General features: G+C 42.1%; 1 protein-coding gene and 1 long non-coding RNA gene across 3 annotated transcripts in view; both read right to left on the minus strand.

Annotated features, from left to right (window-relative positions):
* Window positions 1-14,294, minus strand: part of LOC102454236 (uncharacterized) — a 137,527-nt gene extending 123,233 nt beyond the window's left edge. The window contains exon 1 of one of the 2 annotated variants that reach the window (XR_012904375.1): window positions 14,170-14,294. This is a non-coding gene — a long non-coding RNA (uncharacterized LOC102454236). Of the gene's footprint in view, window positions 1-7,477; window positions 7,894-14,169 lie in introns of those variants that run through there. The other variant, XR_012904376.1, reaches the window with a different exon arrangement.
* Window positions 14,295-17,113: 2,819 nt separating this feature from the next.
* OTOP1 (otopetrin 1) overlaps window positions 17,114-20,826 on the minus strand; it is a 29,440-nt gene continuing 25,727 nt past the window's right edge. The window contains exons 5-6 of the mRNA XM_025187343.2: window positions 19,885-20,792; window positions 17,114-17,895 (exon numbers count right to left, since the gene is read on the minus strand). Of these exons, the coding sequence (XP_025043128.2) occupies window positions 17,725-17,895; window positions 19,885-20,792 (1,079 nt within the window). The 3' untranslated portion in view covers window positions 17,114-17,724. The remainder of the gene's footprint in view (window positions 17,896-19,884; window positions 20,793-20,826) is intronic.

Genomic DNA, 20,826 nt, shown 5'->3' on the forward strand with positions numbered 1-20,826 from the left:
ATGAGGGTGAAAACTAGACGACCCGGCATCAAAGAAAAACCATCTATAACCATCGATGCATACCCTTATTCACATGATGATTGGATATTGGCAGATTGAAGGCCTTAAAATGGAGCTAGCACCCCTGAAAGATGATTGATTACAGGGTAAGCTTTGGAAAATGTTTTGGAACGCTGACACCAAATAGGTAACACTCCAGACACAGAGCTGACACAGCGAAATCCATAGACTTCAACAGAGAAAAGGATTATAAAAGCAGGGTGCTTTGCTATAGAACTTTGGGTTCGTCTTGCCACCAACTCCAGAGGAGCATCGGATTGATCAACCGATAGAGCCCGGCTCCTCCTCAGTGATCAATCTGGCTGGCCACTAGATTAATCCAGACTCTGGTAACTATAACATCATCTGGCAAGAGAGAGAGAGTGTGTAAAGCATATGCAACTGTTGTAGTCTCAATAAATGCGGCATACTGCCTTTTCCCCTATAAAAGAGCTCATGTGCTTTGTTTAAGCATAACAAATGGATATTTTCAGAGAACTATCCTTAATGACTCCAAGATTACTTGAGTGGTGGTAATAATAAATAATAATAATAATAATGCCAGGGTGCGCATTATACATAGGAGCAATTTTTTAGAGTTTTAAACTCCCTCTCCCCTCCGCACAGAAACTTGCCCCCCTGCAGCGTAGCACGGGAGCCACTCCCCTGCCAGGCTCCTAGACAAGGGGCCGGAGCTCTACAGCCGCTGACAACCCCTGCTACCTCCGGGCCACAGGGAGCAGAGCTCTCCATCTCACTGGGACGGGGGGAAGCAGGGAAGAGGTGGGGACACTGTACAAGCCAGTAGAACAAATGTCAGAACTGGGCCAGTAGTGGGCTCTCAAACACACACAGACACAGACACACACACACACACAGACACACACACACACAATTTTTAGCCATTGTCAAGGTTGGACACACAGGACTCACAGATTTGTCAGACTACTCTGTTTATTAGCAAAGCCACTCTGCTAATACAGTACACCCAGAAAATGTGAGTACCATACAAGGCTCAAACCCCTTAGATTTATACAGTCAAAAGAAAGCCAACTTAACAAGATTAAAAGGTGGCAAATCTTCACATGATTAGTCTGAGACTAGTCAAGTATCTTCATTTCCACATCAAGCACACAGCAATCTCTCTGGTTACCTCAATTACTTTCTGCCTAACATCTAATGTTCCTTTTTACTGTTATTCCAGGCACACCTGGCTTCATTCTGAGCTGAATACCTACAAACATAATAATCTCTTTCCTGTTTAGAGACAAACAGTATTCAATTATTACAGTATAATTCATCTCTCTTACAATATAGTTCTTTCTACTTTCACACCATAGACACGCAAAAGCAATAACTGTATGAACATCAATTGTCATCTTAATATTGATCTGAAAAAAGGGAGTTTTCCAAGCGATTGACTAGCTTTCAGACTGACAGATGAGAAAATGAACACAAGTAAATAAGCTTGCTGCGTACAGCCTAACTAGTCATTATCAACGTAAATATTGTATAGCTGCATTCAACCAAGAAGGCAATTGCAGATCAAAACTTCTGGATTTTGTGAAGTCATCCTTAGTGACAGTCTCTCTCAATTGCAATAATTATATACAGGCAGTCCCCGGGTTACGTACAAGATAGGGACTGTAGGTTTGTTCTTAAGTTGAATTTGTATGTAAGTCGGAACTGGTACATATTGTAGGGGAAACTCTAGCCAGACATTTCTCCAGAGCTCAGTTTTATTCTCCCACACCTCACTTCCCTCAGTCCTTTATTCTCAAGCTGAGGTGTCTGCTGGGAAAAGCCGCTCCATGTCTCCCTGGTCTGCTGGGAGGACCGCTAGCTTCACGTCTCCCTGGTCTTCTGGGGGGAAGTAGCTAGTGCGGGGTTGCCTCACCCTGTTTGTAAGTAGGGATTCGATGTAAGTCGGATCCATATAACCTGGGGACTGTCTGTATAGCAATGCCACCTACCTCCTTTTGATTGAGAATTTGCAGCTACTTTACTGTCATACTTATCAGTTAAAAATAACTGCTTGTAAAAGTTCAAGAATTTTATCTTAGCTTTATAGTCAAAAAATGTTTCACTGTAACAGATTTTTAGCAAATCAAGAGTTACTACTAGCCAGATACACAGAGAAGCATTGGAATTAGAGCTCATCTGAAAATTCAGTTCTCATGCTAATGGACTCAATCGTGATGAAGGATGGTTACGACATTATCTACCTAATAGTCTATGAAGGTGCAAACAGCTCTTTGTGTAGATTCCTATGTCAGGAAGGATACTATCAATTGACTTTGATTCTTATCGGCTTCATTTTAACTACCCAATCTTCAGATACTTACTGATTCCCTCTACCTTCCTGAATTTTCTATACCCTCTGCTCCCTGTCTCCCACCCCCTCTTTTTTCCTATTCTCCCCCCCCCCATCCTATTTATTTTGGGTTTGCACATCCTAAACTCAAAACTCCAGTCATCTGGAGAAGTGGGCTATGCCCACGAAAGCTCATGATATCATCTACATGTTTTGTCTATAAAGTGCTACCACACCATTTGTGGTGGGGGGCGGGGGAGGGAGGAAATTGTATTATATAAGACAGTCATCCCAAAAAAAAGGTTAAATACTCATTTATTACCTGACAGAACAACACAGAAGTAAAGCATATGTTTTCCTTGAATCACTTAGTTTACCAGCAATATCTGCTGTCATTAACTTATTTTTGTTAGGGTACTATCCCCATCTAGTGGTTTTCAGACAAGCCTGTTTATCAGTTTTAATCTATACTCAGGTTATGTCTAAATTGCAGGGTTCTTTCAGAAGAAGCTTTTCCAGAAGAGATCTTAAAAAAAAAAAAAAAAAAAAAAAACCACCACACACACACACACACCACCAACACACAACCACTTCTTCCAAAAGAGCTCATCCACACTACTAAAGTGCATCAAAAAAGTGATCTACTTTTTTGAAAGATAGCATCCATTCAGTGTGGACATTATCTTGCATTTAAATTGTGATTACTATGGATGGAGCGGCAACCAGGGCACCTGTGCTTTTTCCTCTTTCCTTTTCTTCCGAAAGCACACCCTCTTCCCCATCCACCCACACCTTTTTCCAAAAGAGCTCTTTCGGAAAAAGGCTTCTTCCTTGTAGAAAAAGGATTACCAATGCTGGAAAAACCTCTCCGATCTTTCAAAAGAACATGATTGCAGTGTGGACACAATTGAAGTTTTTTCCGAAAAACTGCCATTTTCCAAATAAACTCTGTAGTGTAGACATACCCCCTGTAAGTGACCGCATGCCAGTTAGGCACGTGCTTAAGTATCTTGCTAAATTTTAAGTGCAAGTAGCCCCATTGAAGTTGTGTGCTTAAGTATTTTGCTTTGAGACCAGGGTACCTGACACTGATTTCACATGCCTGGAAAATCTCTTGTAATAGTGATCAAAGAAACATTTTTTGTATTTAAGACTAAAGGATTCTGAGAGAGGGAACAAAGAGGCTAGTGGTTACAAAAGGACCTAAGTGTGGAGCTTCCTGGAGGGTCCCCTTCAACCCAGGGGTTCTCAAACTTCATTGCAACAGGGCCACCTTTCTGATAGTATTATCGCATGACCCCAGAGCTGGCCCAACTGGGCTACCGCCCGGGGCGCCCATTGTAGGGGCCTCTGCACAGGGCTGCCAGGCCGGGTGGGGGCAGCACTGCGCATGTGCCGGGCACCCGGGGGCAGGTCCACACATGCGCCGCATACCTGGGGGCGGGGGAGAGGGTGCAAGGACAGCTCAGGCCAGCACTGCATGACCCCCAGGAGCAAAGCCTGAGCTCCAGCCCTTAGTGGAGGTGGAGCTCAGGCTTCAGCTCTGTGTCCTAGTAAGTCTAATGTTGGCCCTGGCAACCCCCATAAAATGGAGTTGCAACCCACAGTGTGAGAACTACACTCCATACCATTATGGTTAATTTCCTCAGTCAGTATGCCTCAGAAAGAGGAGATTCCATTTTATGGGAATAGTTTTCAGCTAACAGAATGGAAGCAGAAAAAAAAAACTCAGAGGGGGAGCCATATTAGTCTGCAGCTTTAAAAACAAGTGGCCCTGTGGCACCGCAGGGACTAACCACAATGTGTAGAATTATGAGCTTTCCTGGGTAAAACCCACTTCATCAGATGAATTGGAGTGGTACAAGCCATTTTGACTGTCATTGGATAGCTTACATAAACATTGAATGCTAACCCCATTCAAGCTAGCATGTTTTCTGTCATTGCTTTCAGTGGAGCCAGGATTTCCCTCCTAATTCCCAGACTCAGTGAAACTGTGTGTCTGTTCAGAACGGACAGGTCTTTGATATTTTTCCATTGATTCCTTTTGCCATAAAATATGTACAAAGTGTTCTGTTACCTGCCAAAGGACTGTTAAATTGTTTTATACCAACTTCAGTAACATGTAAGGAACCATATTCTGGAACAAAATAGAGGACTAAGAAGCTAGATGCCTAGTCCCTTTCTTTTCTTGTGTGCATATGAGCAATTCTTCCATTTTCCTTAAAGGTGGTAATAAAGTGCTTACTGGAGTGAGATGATCCAGCTATAAGTGTTTGTTTCATTTCAAATTTCCTAATGGTCATTTTTCACAAGAGGACCAAGTAGTACCCATTTATTTGTGCTATTTTGGCACTTGATAGAAAGATTGGTCGAGAAAAATCAGTGCTTTCTGAACAAGCTAGGAGGATGCAGTGCAGTGGGCAGAGGAAGGCATGACGCACTCTCTCTAGAGTGCTACAAGATTTGTTTCAATCTTAAGCCCAACTAGTGTTTCTAGGGGAACTAGGGGATCATTTTACAAAGTGATGTCAGATAGAAAAAAATAAGGAACAAGTTTAGTCAATGGGAGCTTTGTCATTACCTTCAATTCTATTCAACCATTGGGGTTCAGTAGACCCAGACACTTTTTTTAAAGTTTGCATTTGACCATCTCAGCCCCTTTAACATGCCAACTAAGATCTAGTTTTATTCATGGATTTACAGAATGAGGCTAAGATCTTTACAGAAAGGGTTTCTCCATGTAGGTGGATCCAAGGGTAGATGTTCCTTTTGGTTATTTCTAGCCTGATTAGTCAAGATAAGAAAACCTGTTCTCATTTGTCTGCATCTATGATTTGCTTCTTTATCATCTGCTATATATTTTAGAGAATGTGTGTGTCTGTCTAGTTTCTTCCAGAGCTCCTCCTAAATGGGAAGAGCTAGGACCATCAAGACAGACATGCAGCTTCCTCTGTTCATAACAGAAAGCAAGGTCAGGGTTGGGTTGTGCCAGGAAAATGGAGGGAGGGGAGTTATGTAGAATGAGATTGTTTCACATCAAACAGAAAGGGAAGGATATGAGAGCAGGGACAGTTATACTCCACAATGACTGCTTGGGGGCAGCAAGTGTCCTAGCCCCAGGGAAGCAACCAGCTGGCAGCCTGTGTGGCCCTCCTTGCTGCAGGAGTGCAGCCACCCTTTCAGTGAGCAGCTGGCTGACAGCCTGCATGGCCCTCCCCCAGGAAGCATGGCCACAGACCTGCCTCCCCCCCATCCTGGGCCAGGGCCAGGAGAAGCTGGTCTGTGCCCTCCCCCTACAGGCCAGCTCCAGTCCAAAGCAAATCTTTTAGTATAATATGCTCTGTTTGTTAGTCTTGATCTCACAACCACCACCACATAGGTACATTTCAAATAGGGGGTCTTTATAAAAGATGGGACCTGATGTTTACAGTAGGTCCATTAGCCTAATTTAATTTTCTTCCCCAGCTAGATCCTATGCTCAAATACCAGAAGTATTTTTCCTTTCCCACACTCCACTCCTCCATCCTGGACCCAACTACGCTGCAAGTACACCATGATTTTGTAACCAGGTAGTGACACTCACCTCCAGTGTTAACAAGTCTCACAATATTTAGTGCTGGTCTTAAATCACCAGTTCTGAATGAGCCTTGTGAATACACCAGAATCTCAGCTGCCCCTTAAAGTTTAGCTCCCAGAGTTACAGAAGGAAGCTTAAAAATATCAAGTCCATGTTCAGCAACATGAGGGCAGGTATAATTAAAAAACAAATTTTAATTCTATATAAAGAATATCACAAGGTTTAAACAAACATGATAAAGGGGGAAGAGGTCTGACTCAGCTATCCCATACGTCCTCAGTAGATGTTAATGTCATGAGAATATGCACACAGCATAGTACCAGTAACACAAAAACAATGCACTTTGAGATGTCTTGCCACACACAGACCTCAAAAGACAGAAAGCCTACCAAACCAGCTACACCATACGTAGGCAATAATTTTCACAGAGGGGGGCCCCCCCCACTTCAAAAATGTTATGTGATCATGGGCCAGCTCCAGGCTCCTTGGCAGAGATGGGGCCTCCAGGGAGAAGGGGTGGGACTGGGGGGGCTACAGAGAGAAACAAAGTGTGGAAGAGCGTGAAACAAAGCGTGAAACACACAAAGAGTGTGAGACACAAAGTGTGAAACAAAGTGTGAAACACACAGACTTTGAAACTCAGATTCAGTATGTATGGCAGTGACTGTGTGGGGCACAGGCTGGGGATGTGGAAGTGATACACGCTAGTGGCTACATCTACACTGGTGGCTTCTTGCACAAAAACAGCTGTTCTTGCCCAAAACTTGCTGGGTGTCTACCCTACACGCACGTTCTTGCGCAAGTAAATTTCCAGAAGAGTTATTCCTCTCCCCACAAGGAATAAGCAAGAGGGCAGTGTAGACAGGCAACATGCATTTCTTGGGCAAGAAATCCATATGGCTAAAATGGCCATCAGAGCTTTCTTGCGCAAGAGAGCGTCCACACTGCCATAGATGCTCTTGTGCAAAAGCACATGCCAGTGCAGACGCACTCTTGTGGAAGATTTTTTGCACAAGAACTCTTCCACAAAACAGTTCTTGCACAAGAAGCTAGCAATGTAGACATAGCCATAGTGGGTGTACTGGCTGATGCTGGGTAAGTTTTAACCCACACTCTGTCTCTTTAAGGGAAACGTACCCTTCTCTGCCCTCCCCTCCCCCAATACCTGCTCTGCACTTCTCTTAGTCACTTACACACTTACAGAGTTGCTCTAACCTGAAGCACAGTATCTCCCTCTCTGGGACCCCTGTACTGCAGAGGGGGACGGGGTTACAGGGTCAGGGAAATACCCTGAGTTCAGTGTTCCCTCTCTCCTCCACTCCCCCAGCTCTGCTCAGCTGCAGGATGGAGCAAGGTAGGGGAGGAGCAATTGAACACACAGTTGGCTGTAAATATACACACTCTGCTAATCAGCTGCCTTCCCCCACAAAAAAAAAAAAATGCTTGCCATGCTGTATTTGGTCCCCTGGCTTGAGTTTGCCCACCCCTAGGCTACAGTCATGGTTAGGAGGTGTGATGGGGGGAGGAAGGAAGAGGGTCCTACTCACCATTTGACAGCATTTAGGAATTAACTCTGCTGGGCTAATAGAGCAATTGTAGAATGGTGTTGTGTCCCTCTCACTCCAGTACCTGCAGCTTCCTCTTTGTAGCTCAGCACCACAGGCTGCTCACTAAACTGAAGGACTTTACCCAGAAGGGGAAAGCAAAGTCTCTTCTGTTTTCGGTAGCATCAGGCAGTATTCATGACCATTGCTGCTTCCTGTCACTCTTGCACTAGCCCAAACAGTACAGTCCCACAGTGCTTGGTAGGGGAGCCCTGCCTGCCTTCTATTCTGGATTCCAGTCCAAGTCTCTTTAGCAAACAAGCAAGATCTGCAGCTTTCAAAGCCTTGCTGTTCTCCCCCTAGGCTACTTCCAGTCTTCCTGGTCAGACTCCTGCCTCTTAGAACCTAGGAAAGCCAGCTCTTTTTCCTTAGAGCAGATGACTTCCAGTCTTGGCTTTGTGTAAGCCCCTACTTGTTCCCTCACAGGTGAGCTTGCTTTCAATTAGCCTAAATTCTCCCCTGTGTGCCATTTAGTCATCTAATTGGGCCCACCTGGTTTCATTCAGCCGGCATAGAAAGTACACCTCATCCCAAGGGGTCACATCCATAAAGCTGGGATAAGACAACTATTGATCAATCTGGGCTGTTGGTGAGGGAAAAGAGTGATGAGCTGTTATGGTTACTAACAGAGTATGAGTCATGTTTTTAGTGGACACAGAGCTATCCATGCTGCTAATTAGTTGCAAACAGTTCAAAACTATAGTATAGAATGGGCTCTTGTAGATGCTTCCTTTATGTTACCCCCACTTTCAGGAACAGCACCTCCATGTTGCTGTGCCTAACAGAATAGCTATTTTCAATGCCTCTCTCAAACTGCCTCTTTTCTTCTGCAACATATCCTCTAAAATAATAAATAAGGCGAGTAACAGGGGGATTTTTAAAAGCATCTGAGGGATTCAGGATCACAAATCCCACTGACAGTTCACAATTTAAGCTCAAGAAAACTTTTTGGCCTAAGCCCATGATTTGGGAAAGCTGCCTGTTTAGCAGTGCTCTTAAACACATTTCTTATAGGTGCCTCTGTAAAGTTTAAGGATTTAAAAAAAGAACATTTTACTTTTTAGGGTAAATAACAGTGTTTTTAAAGCTAAACAATTCAGTGTTTTCACCCTTCTTCCTTCTCTCTTTAAGACCTCCCACTGAAAAGAAATGTTTTTGAACAAATCTTTGAAAATATCCGCAAGGCTGTAAATTCCACAATGCCAGATATCTAAATAAGTAAAAATGACATCTTCCAGGTTTTTCCATCTTGGACCTTCATACTGAAGAACAACAAAAAAAAAAAAATATATGGCATTGGTATAGTTTTCCCAACTTTGTCATGAAATCTGTTAAAGCTGAAAATTGCCCCTTAATTTTACAGTCTTTTAAAAACAATCCAGGAGACCTCGAAAAATGGGAGAGAATGGATCAAACAGTTCAATCTGATTTACTCAAAGACAGTGAGGCCCAGACAAATGACTTATAAATTCATAATAAGTATTCTCATAGTTACTATAGATATGAACTTGCTTCAGGTGGTACTGACAAAGCTGGATGATATTGTTTGGTTGTGGATTTTGTAAACTATGCTTGCTCGCTCATCCCTGAAATATTACATAATATTTTCAAAAATGTATAAGAATTCCTTGGTTGAGAGTTCAGAGTTCAAAGCTCTTTATTTTAGGTCTGCAGTATTAGTCTGGGGAATATAAGTCCTAAGGGAGTTGTTCCTTATCCTTGTCAGCACAGCATTTATTCAAATAGATGCCTAGGGATATATTTTCTCTAAATGTGCTGCATACCTCCCATTACATTAATAGGAGTTATATTTATTCTGTGAGGGGAATGTACCCCTGGGTTACCATCTTTCTGGTAACTTTCAGTTATATTTACATCTGTATAGGGTTGCCAGATGGTTTCAACAAAAATACCCGACACACTTGACATTACATCACAATCTACATTACATCTTATTTAGAAAATACCGGACATTTATATTTTCTCGTTTATATTTTCTCAATTTGTTTCCTGAACAGAAAGCTTAAATACTGGACTGTCTGGTTCAAAACCCTGACACCTGGCAACCCTATCTGTATATAGAGATGAATGAGTGTGGAGCTGTGTTGAGGCTGGGGACAAGGTCAGGAGAAGGCCTGCAGCTGGGGATGGGGCCAGAGCAGTGCTGGGGTGGGGCTGGACTGGATGGCGCTTCATCCACACACCCCTTTTCAGGTGTACCCCAAAGTTTGGGAACCTCTGCAATAAGTTTTGTGCATCTACAGAAAAAAAAATTCATAGCAGGCCAGGGCATGATCTTGATTAAATATACCCCTAAAGAGATGTGATCTATTATTTAAGTATTTCTAACATCAGAATTCTACAGGGAACACTTATAAAATTGGCAGATACTAAAACATCTATTAACAGATGGGCAGATGATAAAACTGCCTTAGAACAAAGGTGAACATGAACCTTTCAACTCAGGAAAATGATATGTGGAAGCTCTTCAAGGCTATATTGAAGACACATAGTTACCGTATTTTCCGGCGTATAAGGCTACTGGGCGTATAAGACGACCCCCTAATTTTTGAGTCAAAAGATAGGGTTTCGTCTTATACCCCAGCGCCCCTCCGCCTCCCCGGCGCCCCCCGGCTTCCCCCGAGGCTTTGCAAAGCCATGGAGGGGCTCCGGCGGTGGGGCAGCCCAAGCGCGCCTGGGATGCCCCGCCACCGGCTTCCCCCGAGGCTTTGCAAAGCCGCAAAGCTGTATACCCGGTGTATAAGATGACCCCTAATTTTTGGGGGATGTTTTTTAACATCAAAAGTCGTCTTATACGCCGGAAAATACGGTAATTCTGACAGCATAATTTTCTTAGCCTGGGGTAAGTAAAGAACATTTTTATTGAGAACGCCAACAGAACTTTCTTTAAAGGTGGTGATGTAATATTTAGATATAACTACAAAAAGGATTTAGTACTTATATTTTGCTGATGAGTCTGAGATAAAGAGAACAGCTATAGAGGGATTTCTCCAGAGACCAAGGAGAGAACCAATCTGGCTTTATTAAAGCTCAGTTATGCATTTGTTGTATATCCAGAACTTCCCCTGAAATTCTGGAAAATTGCAAAGGGAGTCTGGGGTCTGAACAATAGGCAGGATCAGGCTCCTGATAAATTAACCCATTTTGGTTAAAAAAAATTGAGTTCAGGCAGAGCTAGATCCTGCTTTGCCATTACATGGGTTCCCAGTGGGAAGAAAAAGGAATCTCTCATTTTTCTGCAACCTGTAAAACAGCCAGTCAGTATACTGGAGGACCTGTTCCCTTGCATCTCCCTTGGGTGAGGTAATGGTACCCTAAAGGAGGTGGTGAGTAGAGAAGGGGTGGGATAGACAGAAAGATGGAGAAGCATAGGAGCAAAGGTGGAACGTATGGTTGAGTGGGGCAACACAAAGCTTGACAAAGGAGGAAGAGTAAAGAAGAACAGTCATGTAAAGTTTCAAATGTAATTATCATAAGCTTTAATTTGATGCTACTGGGGGGAGTCAGTAGAGCAAACCAGTCAGGGGGTAACATGCTCAAATGCCCGGGCAAGGACAATGAGTTTTGAGGTTTACACAGATGTGTGTGTGTTATGGACACACACACACAAAGAGTATATTAGGCAAGCTAAAGCAGGCTGTAAGGATAGTCTGAGAAAGTTGGCTGTGGTGCTGCCAGGAAAGAAATGAATCATGGGGATGATCAGATGGAGGAAGCAGCAGAATTTGGACATGGCCTGGATTTGTGGAGCAAAGGAGAGTGAGAAGACCTCAGGCCTGAGTGACAGAGAGAGACTGTGTGTGGGCATTGATAATAGACAAGAGGGAAACAAGGAAAATTTAAGGGAATAATTGACCAAAATTGGAGCAAAACCAGCATTATTCTTCTATTTAAATGCTGGCTTTTATTAGATAACAAAAAACTATGGAGAAGACAGACACCTTTTAAGACATACAACTGTGGAATCTTCAGCCTCTCTAGAGCCTACTGATGAGACACTGGATTAAGCCCTGATCCTGCAAACTTGTGCAACTTTACTCACATGGGCTACATCTAGACTGCAAGCCTCTTTTGAAAAAGAGCATCTAGACTGCAAGCAGTACTTTCGAAAAAGCGAGCCGCTTTTTCGAAAGAGAGCACCCAGGCAGTCTGGATGCTCTCTTTCGAAAAAGCCATGTTTGCATTCAAGAACGCCTTTTTTCGAAAGAGCACTTCCTTGTGAAATGAGGAGTACCGCTGTCGAAAGAAAAGCTGCGTTTTCAATTTAATTTCGAAAGAACGCGGCTGTAGTCTAGACGCAGGTGACGTTTTTTCGAAAAAAGGCTGCTTTTTTCGGAAAAAACCCTGCAGTCTAGACACAGCCATGAATATTCTGATATCAACAGTCTGCTCCTGTGGGTAAAGTTATCCACTTGATTGACTGCAGAATCTGACTCCTCGCCTTTAGCAAGAAATTTTTTATCCCTGATTTTGAAGTGTTATATTTTCTATATATTTTTAAAACATTGTTTTTAAAATGTGAATTTTAAGACTGTACATAGTCCTCATTGCTCTTGAAAATTCAATGGGAAAAATGAAGCAAAACTGCGGTCAGTTAAGGGTTTGGCTTTTGTGTTTTCTTTTATCAGATTTTTTTAAAATGTGTCCAAAATACTGTAGAACATCCCACCAGTCCTAAACCCTTTCGGATCAGATTTTCTTCATAAGAGAGACTTTCTTGTTGTACTGTCTGAAAAATTACATACCTTTCACTGGAACCAATTATAATAACAAATAATTGTTTAGCCACACAATTTGAGTATGAAATTAGGATCCTCAGAATGACTCTTAAGAATCAAGCAGAGTTCATCTTTGACTTTCAAGAAATGGTCACAGTTTTATGTAATTTTTCAAATAAAAATTAAACATTTTACATTATATGCACCTCTCCAAATTCCTGACCATTCCCAGACCATATACTTTTTGTCTGGGAAAAAAACCCACACATGGTTGATCATGGAACTGGTTCTTGACTTGACATGTCTCCTTTCTAATGTTAATACAAAATCAGAAACAATCTCCACAGACCTTAAGCCCGGACCAACTAGACAGATATCCTTTACAGGGCTTTAGAAAATTCAACCAATAACATGTCAAGATGTACACCTTGAGCATCATATCATTGACAACTCCAGCTCCAGTTTTCTACATCATAAATAAGATTTTCACTTGGGCTGGCAAACATGGGACTCTAAATTAGCGCCCTTTTACAAAAACTCCTGAAAGAGCATGTGCTGTATCATAATTTCCCTTCTATTCAGTTTTATTTCTTCCCATTCTTTAATTTTAATATTAAAAAGAAAATTCCTTAGGGAAGTGAATAGAATCTAAAACTTGTGAATGTTCCAAACTTCATGTCTGGTTGCTATTTCTACAATGGCCTAAATTACAATTCTGCTCTGCACCTCCAATCTTCAGGATCATTTAAATCTGTCCTAAATAATAATCCAACAAATTCTGTCACCAGATATTCATAGCTCCTTTCAGGCCAAATTCTGCTCTTTGCTTCACCAGAATATTCCCATTTAAGTAATTTATGTTCCATCAGTTTAACTGAGAGTAGCTTTTGCCCCATTTACTTAAATGGGAGTTGCACATAACTAAATGCAGAATGTTGGCCTAAATTTTCTTTTCTTGAAGAAACTTTACCTTAGTACAGTGCTCCCTCTAACATTTTCTATCCTTGAGTGGGTTGAATTTTCTTTTGGGTGGATTACATTTTCTGATGTGCACCACCAATATTGAGGTAGTATGTTGATGTGCACCACCAATACAAACAAAATACACTCACATATATACCGTATGTATGTATATTTTAAGCAGTCCATATGTGTGGAATAAAATATATTAAAACAAGACACCTGTGGCTAGTTGTTGTGAGGTACCCTTAGTGACTACACAAAGGTGCTGTGCAAAGGTACGGAATTAGTCTTCTTTCTCTGGAGGAAGAATAGAAGCCCCAGAACAAATTAACCCATGGCTTCAAGGTTCATAGACATTTGCATGTTTCAAAGAGCTTGCAAATACTGTTTCATCCTTCAAAACAACTAGCATCACACTTGCTACTTCTGACTCATAATAGCAAGAACTCTATCAGAGAGCAAATATCTGGCCTTCATGCAACACAATTTACCATGTATTAATTAGTAACACAGGATTTAAAAAAGAATCATTAAGTTAAAAGTTTAGATCTCTGCAACATTCCAAAAACTTCTGTTAAAGGAATTAAAAAACAACAAATAATCCTGTAGCACCTTAGGACTATTCACTATTTTTAATATTTTTTCAGCTACAGACTAACATGGCTACTCCTCTGAAACTGTTAAAATAATCTTTTCTTTCTTATATTAAGCCATATGAAAACTTTGTTTGAAATGTAATCATGCAAATATCCTCCTAGCACGCGCGCACACACACACCACGCTTTCCCCCTCAAAAAAACAGCCTAACAGAAAGAACTGCAGTGAGTCACACACCCCAAACAAACTGCCCCCTGCCTCCACCTCACTGCACAGATGCCAGCACTCAATCACTCTATCTTTTCCCCACCTACCCCCATGCAGTCAGCCCCTTACCTATGTCCTTCTCTGCCCAGGAGTATTGAAGAGACTGCTGGGTTTCTGCCTCTGCCTCCGCCCAGCTCATTCTCTCTCTTCCCACAGATGGGACTTTCCCACAAAACAATTAATTACTTGCTTCCTACTCCCAGTCACTCATTCCCTCATATCTCAGCTGTCTAATTGTCTTCCATTTCAAACGGGGAAGGGCCTGTCATGCCAATCAGCTGATCTCCCTGCCTGCATGGGGAGCTTTGAACATGTGTGCAGGGTTCAGAATATAGCTGAGCAGCTGCTCAGCCATGCAGCTTAGAGGGACCTTTGCCCTAATACCATAACATTATATTTATGATTGTGGAACCAGTTGTCTTATTTCAGTGGCAACTGTCAGCATGTGGAAAAGGCTAAGTATGGGTTAAATCCAGCTACATGAAACAATGTTCATGTTGTTACTGATCATTTTACAGCATCCAAAACTGTGTTATGGATTTGCCAGACCCATTACATCTGTGGATCACCTAGTCACAAAGAACATTATGTGTGATGATGTTGAAGATCACTATGCATAACTTTTAGGCATCCAGAAACCACCATCATTCACAATGCCTGCATTTGGTGCCTACACTCCCTATACAGTGAATGGAAAGAGAGAAGCACTTCTGAATGGGATTTTTAAAAACAGCATGCTAGACAGCCCTCACCTACATTAGCCCATGGAAGCTGCCAAGCCAAAGACTGTGTACTAAGTGATTGGAGCAGGGGACTGGATCTTGTGTTTCTCACCTGCCACAGGCATGTGCTAACCAGTAGGCTACTGAGCCAGTCTTGTGTTTGTTCTTGCTTTCTGGCCCAATTACCCTTTCATTATTTAGTCACAGTAAAATAGTTCTAACAGAAAAGATTAAATCCCCCCACATCTGAATAACCCATTGCACTCGCCTGAAAGGTGGCAGATTCCCTGTTAAATCCTTTCTCCCCCTTCAGGGACTGGGACCGGGGGAGAGTGTCTCCCCCACATTGCAATGAGTACCCTAACTACTGGGATAAAAGTTATGATTCAGGGGCACAAGGCCCCAGACAAGCCTGAGACAAGAGTAGTTTAGGGGTCCCCTCCCCTTTCCTTACCCCCAATATCACAGCTTGCAGCCTACCCTGCAGCCTCTCAACATCCTCCATTTCTCCCACAGTCCTCCTACATCCTCTATCCCCCACACTCTGCAGGCCTCCAAACATTCCCCACCCTCCTCATAACCCACCAACAGCTCTCCCCAGCCCCTCACCCACAGCTTCTGGAACCTTCCTAGCCACATTCCAGTGCGCCCCCAGCATAGCATTCTACTCCTTTCCCAAGCCAGGGAAGCTATTCCCAGTCCTGGCTCCTCAGCGTCTCTGCTATTGCCCACCCCACACTCATGTGGTACAGATCAATTTTGAGTGATGAGTGACATTGTGACTGGTTGCGTAGGTTTGCTGCAATGCTCAGATTTTGCCTGGCTGCCCTGCTGTGCTCCAGGTGTAATGCCCTAGTACCATTTCCTTTCAATGGGTCCCATGTCCTTATGGGCTCTCGCACAACTGCACCACTTGCCCTATTGTAGCATTGCCACTGGCTCGTGTGTAAGTTTTTCTATAGGGGCTGATCTGGTATGTTAGCTCTGAATCTGCTAAGTTTACCCAAGCAGACTTTGCAGGGGAGTAAAGAGATGAAAGTTTACCTTCTCCTATTAGGAAACTGTTCTGTGTTTAACCATCCTTGTGTGGGGCTGCATTGCACATGCACAGAGGTAGAAATATAGACACTGAGGCAACTTGAAGTGTTGAGTGAGTTTTGGCATCTACATGGTTTGGGGTAGGTAAGTGGATCACCAATGAGGGCTGATTCTGGAATTTACATGGAACTCCACCTGCTCACTCATATTTCACAGAATAAAACTAAAGGTGATGAGATATGAGATACTCCCTAAATCTGTGCTATTCCTGTTTTACCATTACTTCAATTATTTGTTTTAGATCACCACCTAGTGGTGTGCAGGCACCGTTGTTTTTAATCTGTTGAAGTTAAGCAAATGGTTCATGACCATCACTGTTAAATATTTGTGCAAAAGCTTCAGGAGATAGCCAAGTTTTGTCTGTACAGGATAAACTTTAAAAAAATAGACTGGTAGCACTTAAAAAACATTTGTGCCTAATTCCTAATTGAAATCTCTCAGGCTTTTGCTTCCAGCCATTGGTTCTTATTATAACTTTCTCTACTGTGTTAAAGGGTGCTTTAGTGCTTACTGTTTTGTTCCTGTGATGGTGCTTACACACTGTAATCAAATCACCTTTTGATCTTCTTTTTCATAAAATAAACAGATTGAGCTCCTTAAACCTGTCACTGTAATGAACTTTGTCCAGCTCTAATAGGACATATACCCCAGCAGTTGTTGTGGTATAAAGGAACTGGAAACACTTTACAAAAAAAGGCAGGATGGAAATAAACAATATTTATCTCCGTTACCCCTTTCCTTGTGGGTAGGTTATTCCATTTCTTGCTCTCTCTGCTAAAGCATCTGGTATTTACCACCATGGTATTTGCCACTATTGGACCATTAACTTGGTTAAGTATCATAGTTCCTCTGTTCCTGACACCATATACATTCGTGGTTCCAACATTGTATGAAAAATAACAATTGTACTTTTGTAATTCTATGTGATCTTCCACCCAAGGATCCTGCCAGGGCATTATTAGCTAAGCCTGATGGCACCAGTGAGAGATAAAAAGATATTATCTTCATTTTACAAGCTTCTCCAAAGTCACATGGAAAGTTCATGGCAGTGCTAGAACTAAAACACAACATAAATTACAAAAATACAAAAATATTTCCCTCGGTTTAAAAAATCTGGAAACCAAGCTGAACAATTAAAGAAATTAACTTTATTTATTAGCTATTTCATATAGTAAGTATAAAATAATGGAGCTTCCTGAATTAAATCATGTTTAACTCATACAGAATTATATACAGTATAATATCTAAAGCTATATAGTGTCTGTTTTCATACTGTACACTCAGGAGGATAATAATGTCTCAGTCTGAAAATTAAACAGACTTCCCCCCTCATCTAAATAACAGGTTATGTTTCCATCTTATATTATAAAACATCTTGCTAAACATTGAAAGTGACATTTTCAAAGGCACCTAAGAGCCTGGGTCTGTTGGAAAGTTAATAGGACCTTTGCTCCTAATTTTTTAAAAATCCCATCCAGACGCAACATTCAGAGAACTGCATCAGTACAAATAACACAAAGAATAAACCTTGTTTCTGCATGTTGAGTCTCAACTGATTTAAACATTAAAAGATTCATTTTAGTAAACTTTACAATAATATGGAAAAGTCTGTCTAAAAATGTACAATATAATATGTGGGAGAATTAATGATATTGAATATTAAGTTCTATTAACTATATTCTTCTTTATTAAAATAGTTGTAGAACCTGTTAAGTACAACAGCTGCTGGTGTATTCATTCTTTCTCCCATTCATTTATTCAGTCATGCATTCAACTAATTATTCACTGATGTACTGTGTATAGATTATGTTTTGCAATTGACCTCAAAGAGTGAGGAAGCTGAATGCATACGATAGAAAATAGAAAAGGGCATTGCAAGGTTAACAACAATTATCCAAGGTTCAAAGCCAAAAACTATTTCTTCCAGTCCATTGTCGTATTCTGGGCGGCAACCAAATGCTGGTGGAATCCAAAGCTGCATGGGAAGTAAACAACATTGGTATCAGTTATCATCTTCATTATGTTATACTTGCCTAGTGTGCCTGTTGTATGACACTCATTTCTTCTATGCTGCAAATGAATCAATGTTATTTGGAATCAAAGATCACTGAGCCCAATTTTCTACTCACACAGGTTTCAGCAATTACTCCTGACTTATTCAAGAATCTGGCCCTCTGTCTTGCTTAAGCTAATAGATTTGGCCTGAGTTCCTATCTCATATAATACATTAAGAGGTGGCTTGTGATGAAAGACTGTGTTGCACTTACAATATAAAGTATGGGCAACGCCAACAGAATCAAACCTTGGACCTCTGCAGCTTAGTGCATGAGCCTCTACTGCATAGAGCAGACTCCTTAGTCTCTCTGCAAGTGGGCTTAGTGTCAGGACCGGACTAAGGGGTGGGCGAGCCGGGCAGCTGCCCGGGGCGCCAACCGGTGGGAGGGTGCCTGACGGCAGCTGCAAGGGGCGCGCGGCATCCCTTATAGCTGCCATCAGGCGCTAAGCACCTGGATCCCACAGCGCAGGGGCCCCCCATCTCCACGACGCTAGCCAAGCAGCACCCTTTCCTCCACGGCCGCGGGGCCCTGTACAGCCAGGTGCAGCCCACCCCGGGCTGCGCACCAGCAGCGGTGACCGGGCCAGGCTGGGCAGCACATGCACCGTGTGCCCCATGGGCGGGCCCCAGGCTGCACGCCAGCGGCCGTGGCTGGGCAGCACATGCACCATGCACCCAGAGGGGCAGGCCCATGCATGCGCCGTGCACCCAGGGGCAGCACTGTGTGCCCGGGCCTGGGGTGCCAAAATGGCTCGGGTTGGCTTAAAGTGCCACTAAATGGGATAGTACACCACACCCAAAAGGTGTGTCAGTTATATGTATATTGCTTAGTTCATATAGCAAGATTGCTGGAAAGCATTATTAGTTTCTAAGGTCAGATTTTAAAGGTGTTTAGGGGTTGTTCCATTCAACATTCACAGTCTAAGTGAGTGAGACAAGTGAATCCCATTCTTCCAGAGTGATTTAGGCATATAAGCCTAAGACTATGTCTACACATGTTTTGTCGGAAAAGACAATGCAAACGAAGCACTGATTAGCATTTGCTTGTGCTTCATTTGCATTATCTATTCCGATCCATTTTTGTGCAAGAGGTTTTTGCACAAAAACATGCAGTGTGGACGTGTCCGTTTTGTGCAAAAACCCCTTTTTGCGCAAGATCCTTATGCCTCTCCAAGAGGTCCACAGATCAGAAACTGGTTAAAAGATAGGAAATGAAGGGTAGGAATAAATGGTCATTTTTTAGTATGGAGAGAAGTAAATACTGGGATCTATACTGGGATCAGTACATCCTCATAAATGATCCGGGAAAGAGGTAAACAGTAAGGTGGCAAAATTTGCAGTTTATACAAAACTACTTGAGATAGTTAAATCCAAAGCAGAGTGCAAGAATTAGAAAGGAATCTGTGACGGGGTGTACACCTCACACCGTCCCTTAAGAGGTTAATAGAAGTGGGCTTTGCCCACAAAAGCTCATGATACCATCTACACGTTTTGTTAGTCTTTAAAGTGCTACAGGACTATTTGTTGTTTTTTAAGTTCACGCTATTGCTGTCACTGGTTACAGCTCATTAGCAGACACAAAAGAAAGACCAAGGGTGGAGACTGAATTACTCTTTTCCCCTCTCTAAGTAGTCCTCCAGATCATTTTGGGGGCACACTGACAGGGCACAATTTCAGAAATCACTGTCTGTGCCATATCTGTACTGTGGCTAAATACCTTCATCCATGTCTATTCCACTTCTAAGTAGATGATATTCCCCAGTATTTCAGTCAGTCCCTCTCCTTTCACAAGCACTAGAATTCACTTACTATAAATAGTAAAATTAAGTAACATTAATTTTCTCACTGTTGGTGACTTTAGGGAGCTTTTTGGAATTAATTTTATTAATTAGATTCAAAATACCTTACCGAAAGATTACACAGGAATAAAAATGCCGCGATGTTCTTCAGGAGTCTCCTCTTATTGTTAACTGTGTTTTGACTGTAGAGTGAGAAATCTGAGGTTGAGTGTGCAACTGGACTGCTAGCTTGGCTCCTGACTTCATCCACACCATCATCACCAATTCTGTCTCTCACACAAATATCCCCATTGAACATGTATGGTAACTTCCCATTGTCCAGATCAGCGGCGGTAAGTGACAGAGTGCTCCCATTGGATACAGTTAATATTCGAAGCGTCTTAATGTCGTCATTCACCTTTTCCTGTTCACGATGTATGGACTCAATGATAAAGAGGTTCTGAATATATTTCTCAATAATAACCAGGATGGAATAAGCCAGATTGTACCAAGTGTATTTTGGATGGTCCTGGGCACAGATAATTGCTAAAATAGAACCCCAAGAAAGGAGCCAGGAACCTGAAGCTGTGCCAACTAATAAGTCCGCATCAAGTTTCCTGGCAGGATTTTTTGAATTATCCATTGATCTTTCTTCTAGTCTGTAAATAAAAAGGGCAACGATTCCAGCTGCACACATAAGAGTTAGTACAGAGATTGCATATACATAAAACATAGTAAGTGCTAACTCACTTTGGATTTTCGAACCTCCTATCTGAATTAAGTACACAACAACGATCCCTATTGTGCTAATCAGCACAATTAATCCAAAAATTGTGCCCACTGTTATGCCGTGAAACTTGAACAGTGTTTTGTGTTGGTGGTGGTGTTCTACTTTGCGGCCGATATTCTTCCACAGGACATAGAGCATCGTGGAGGCTAAAATATGATATTCTATGTTGAAGGGATACAGGTAATATATTCCTTGTGAAAATATTGAACAGAGAGTTGTTGTACAATTACATTCAGGTGCATGGTCATCTAAAATTTAAAAAAAAAAAAAAAAGGAGAAAAA

Source organism: Pelodiscus sinensis, chromosome 5 (genome assembly GCF_049634645.1).
Source record: "Pelodiscus sinensis isolate JC-2024 chromosome 5, ASM4963464v1, whole genome shotgun sequence".
In the NCBI taxonomy this organism is placed as follows: Eukaryota; Metazoa; Chordata; order Testudines; family Trionychidae; genus Pelodiscus; species Pelodiscus sinensis.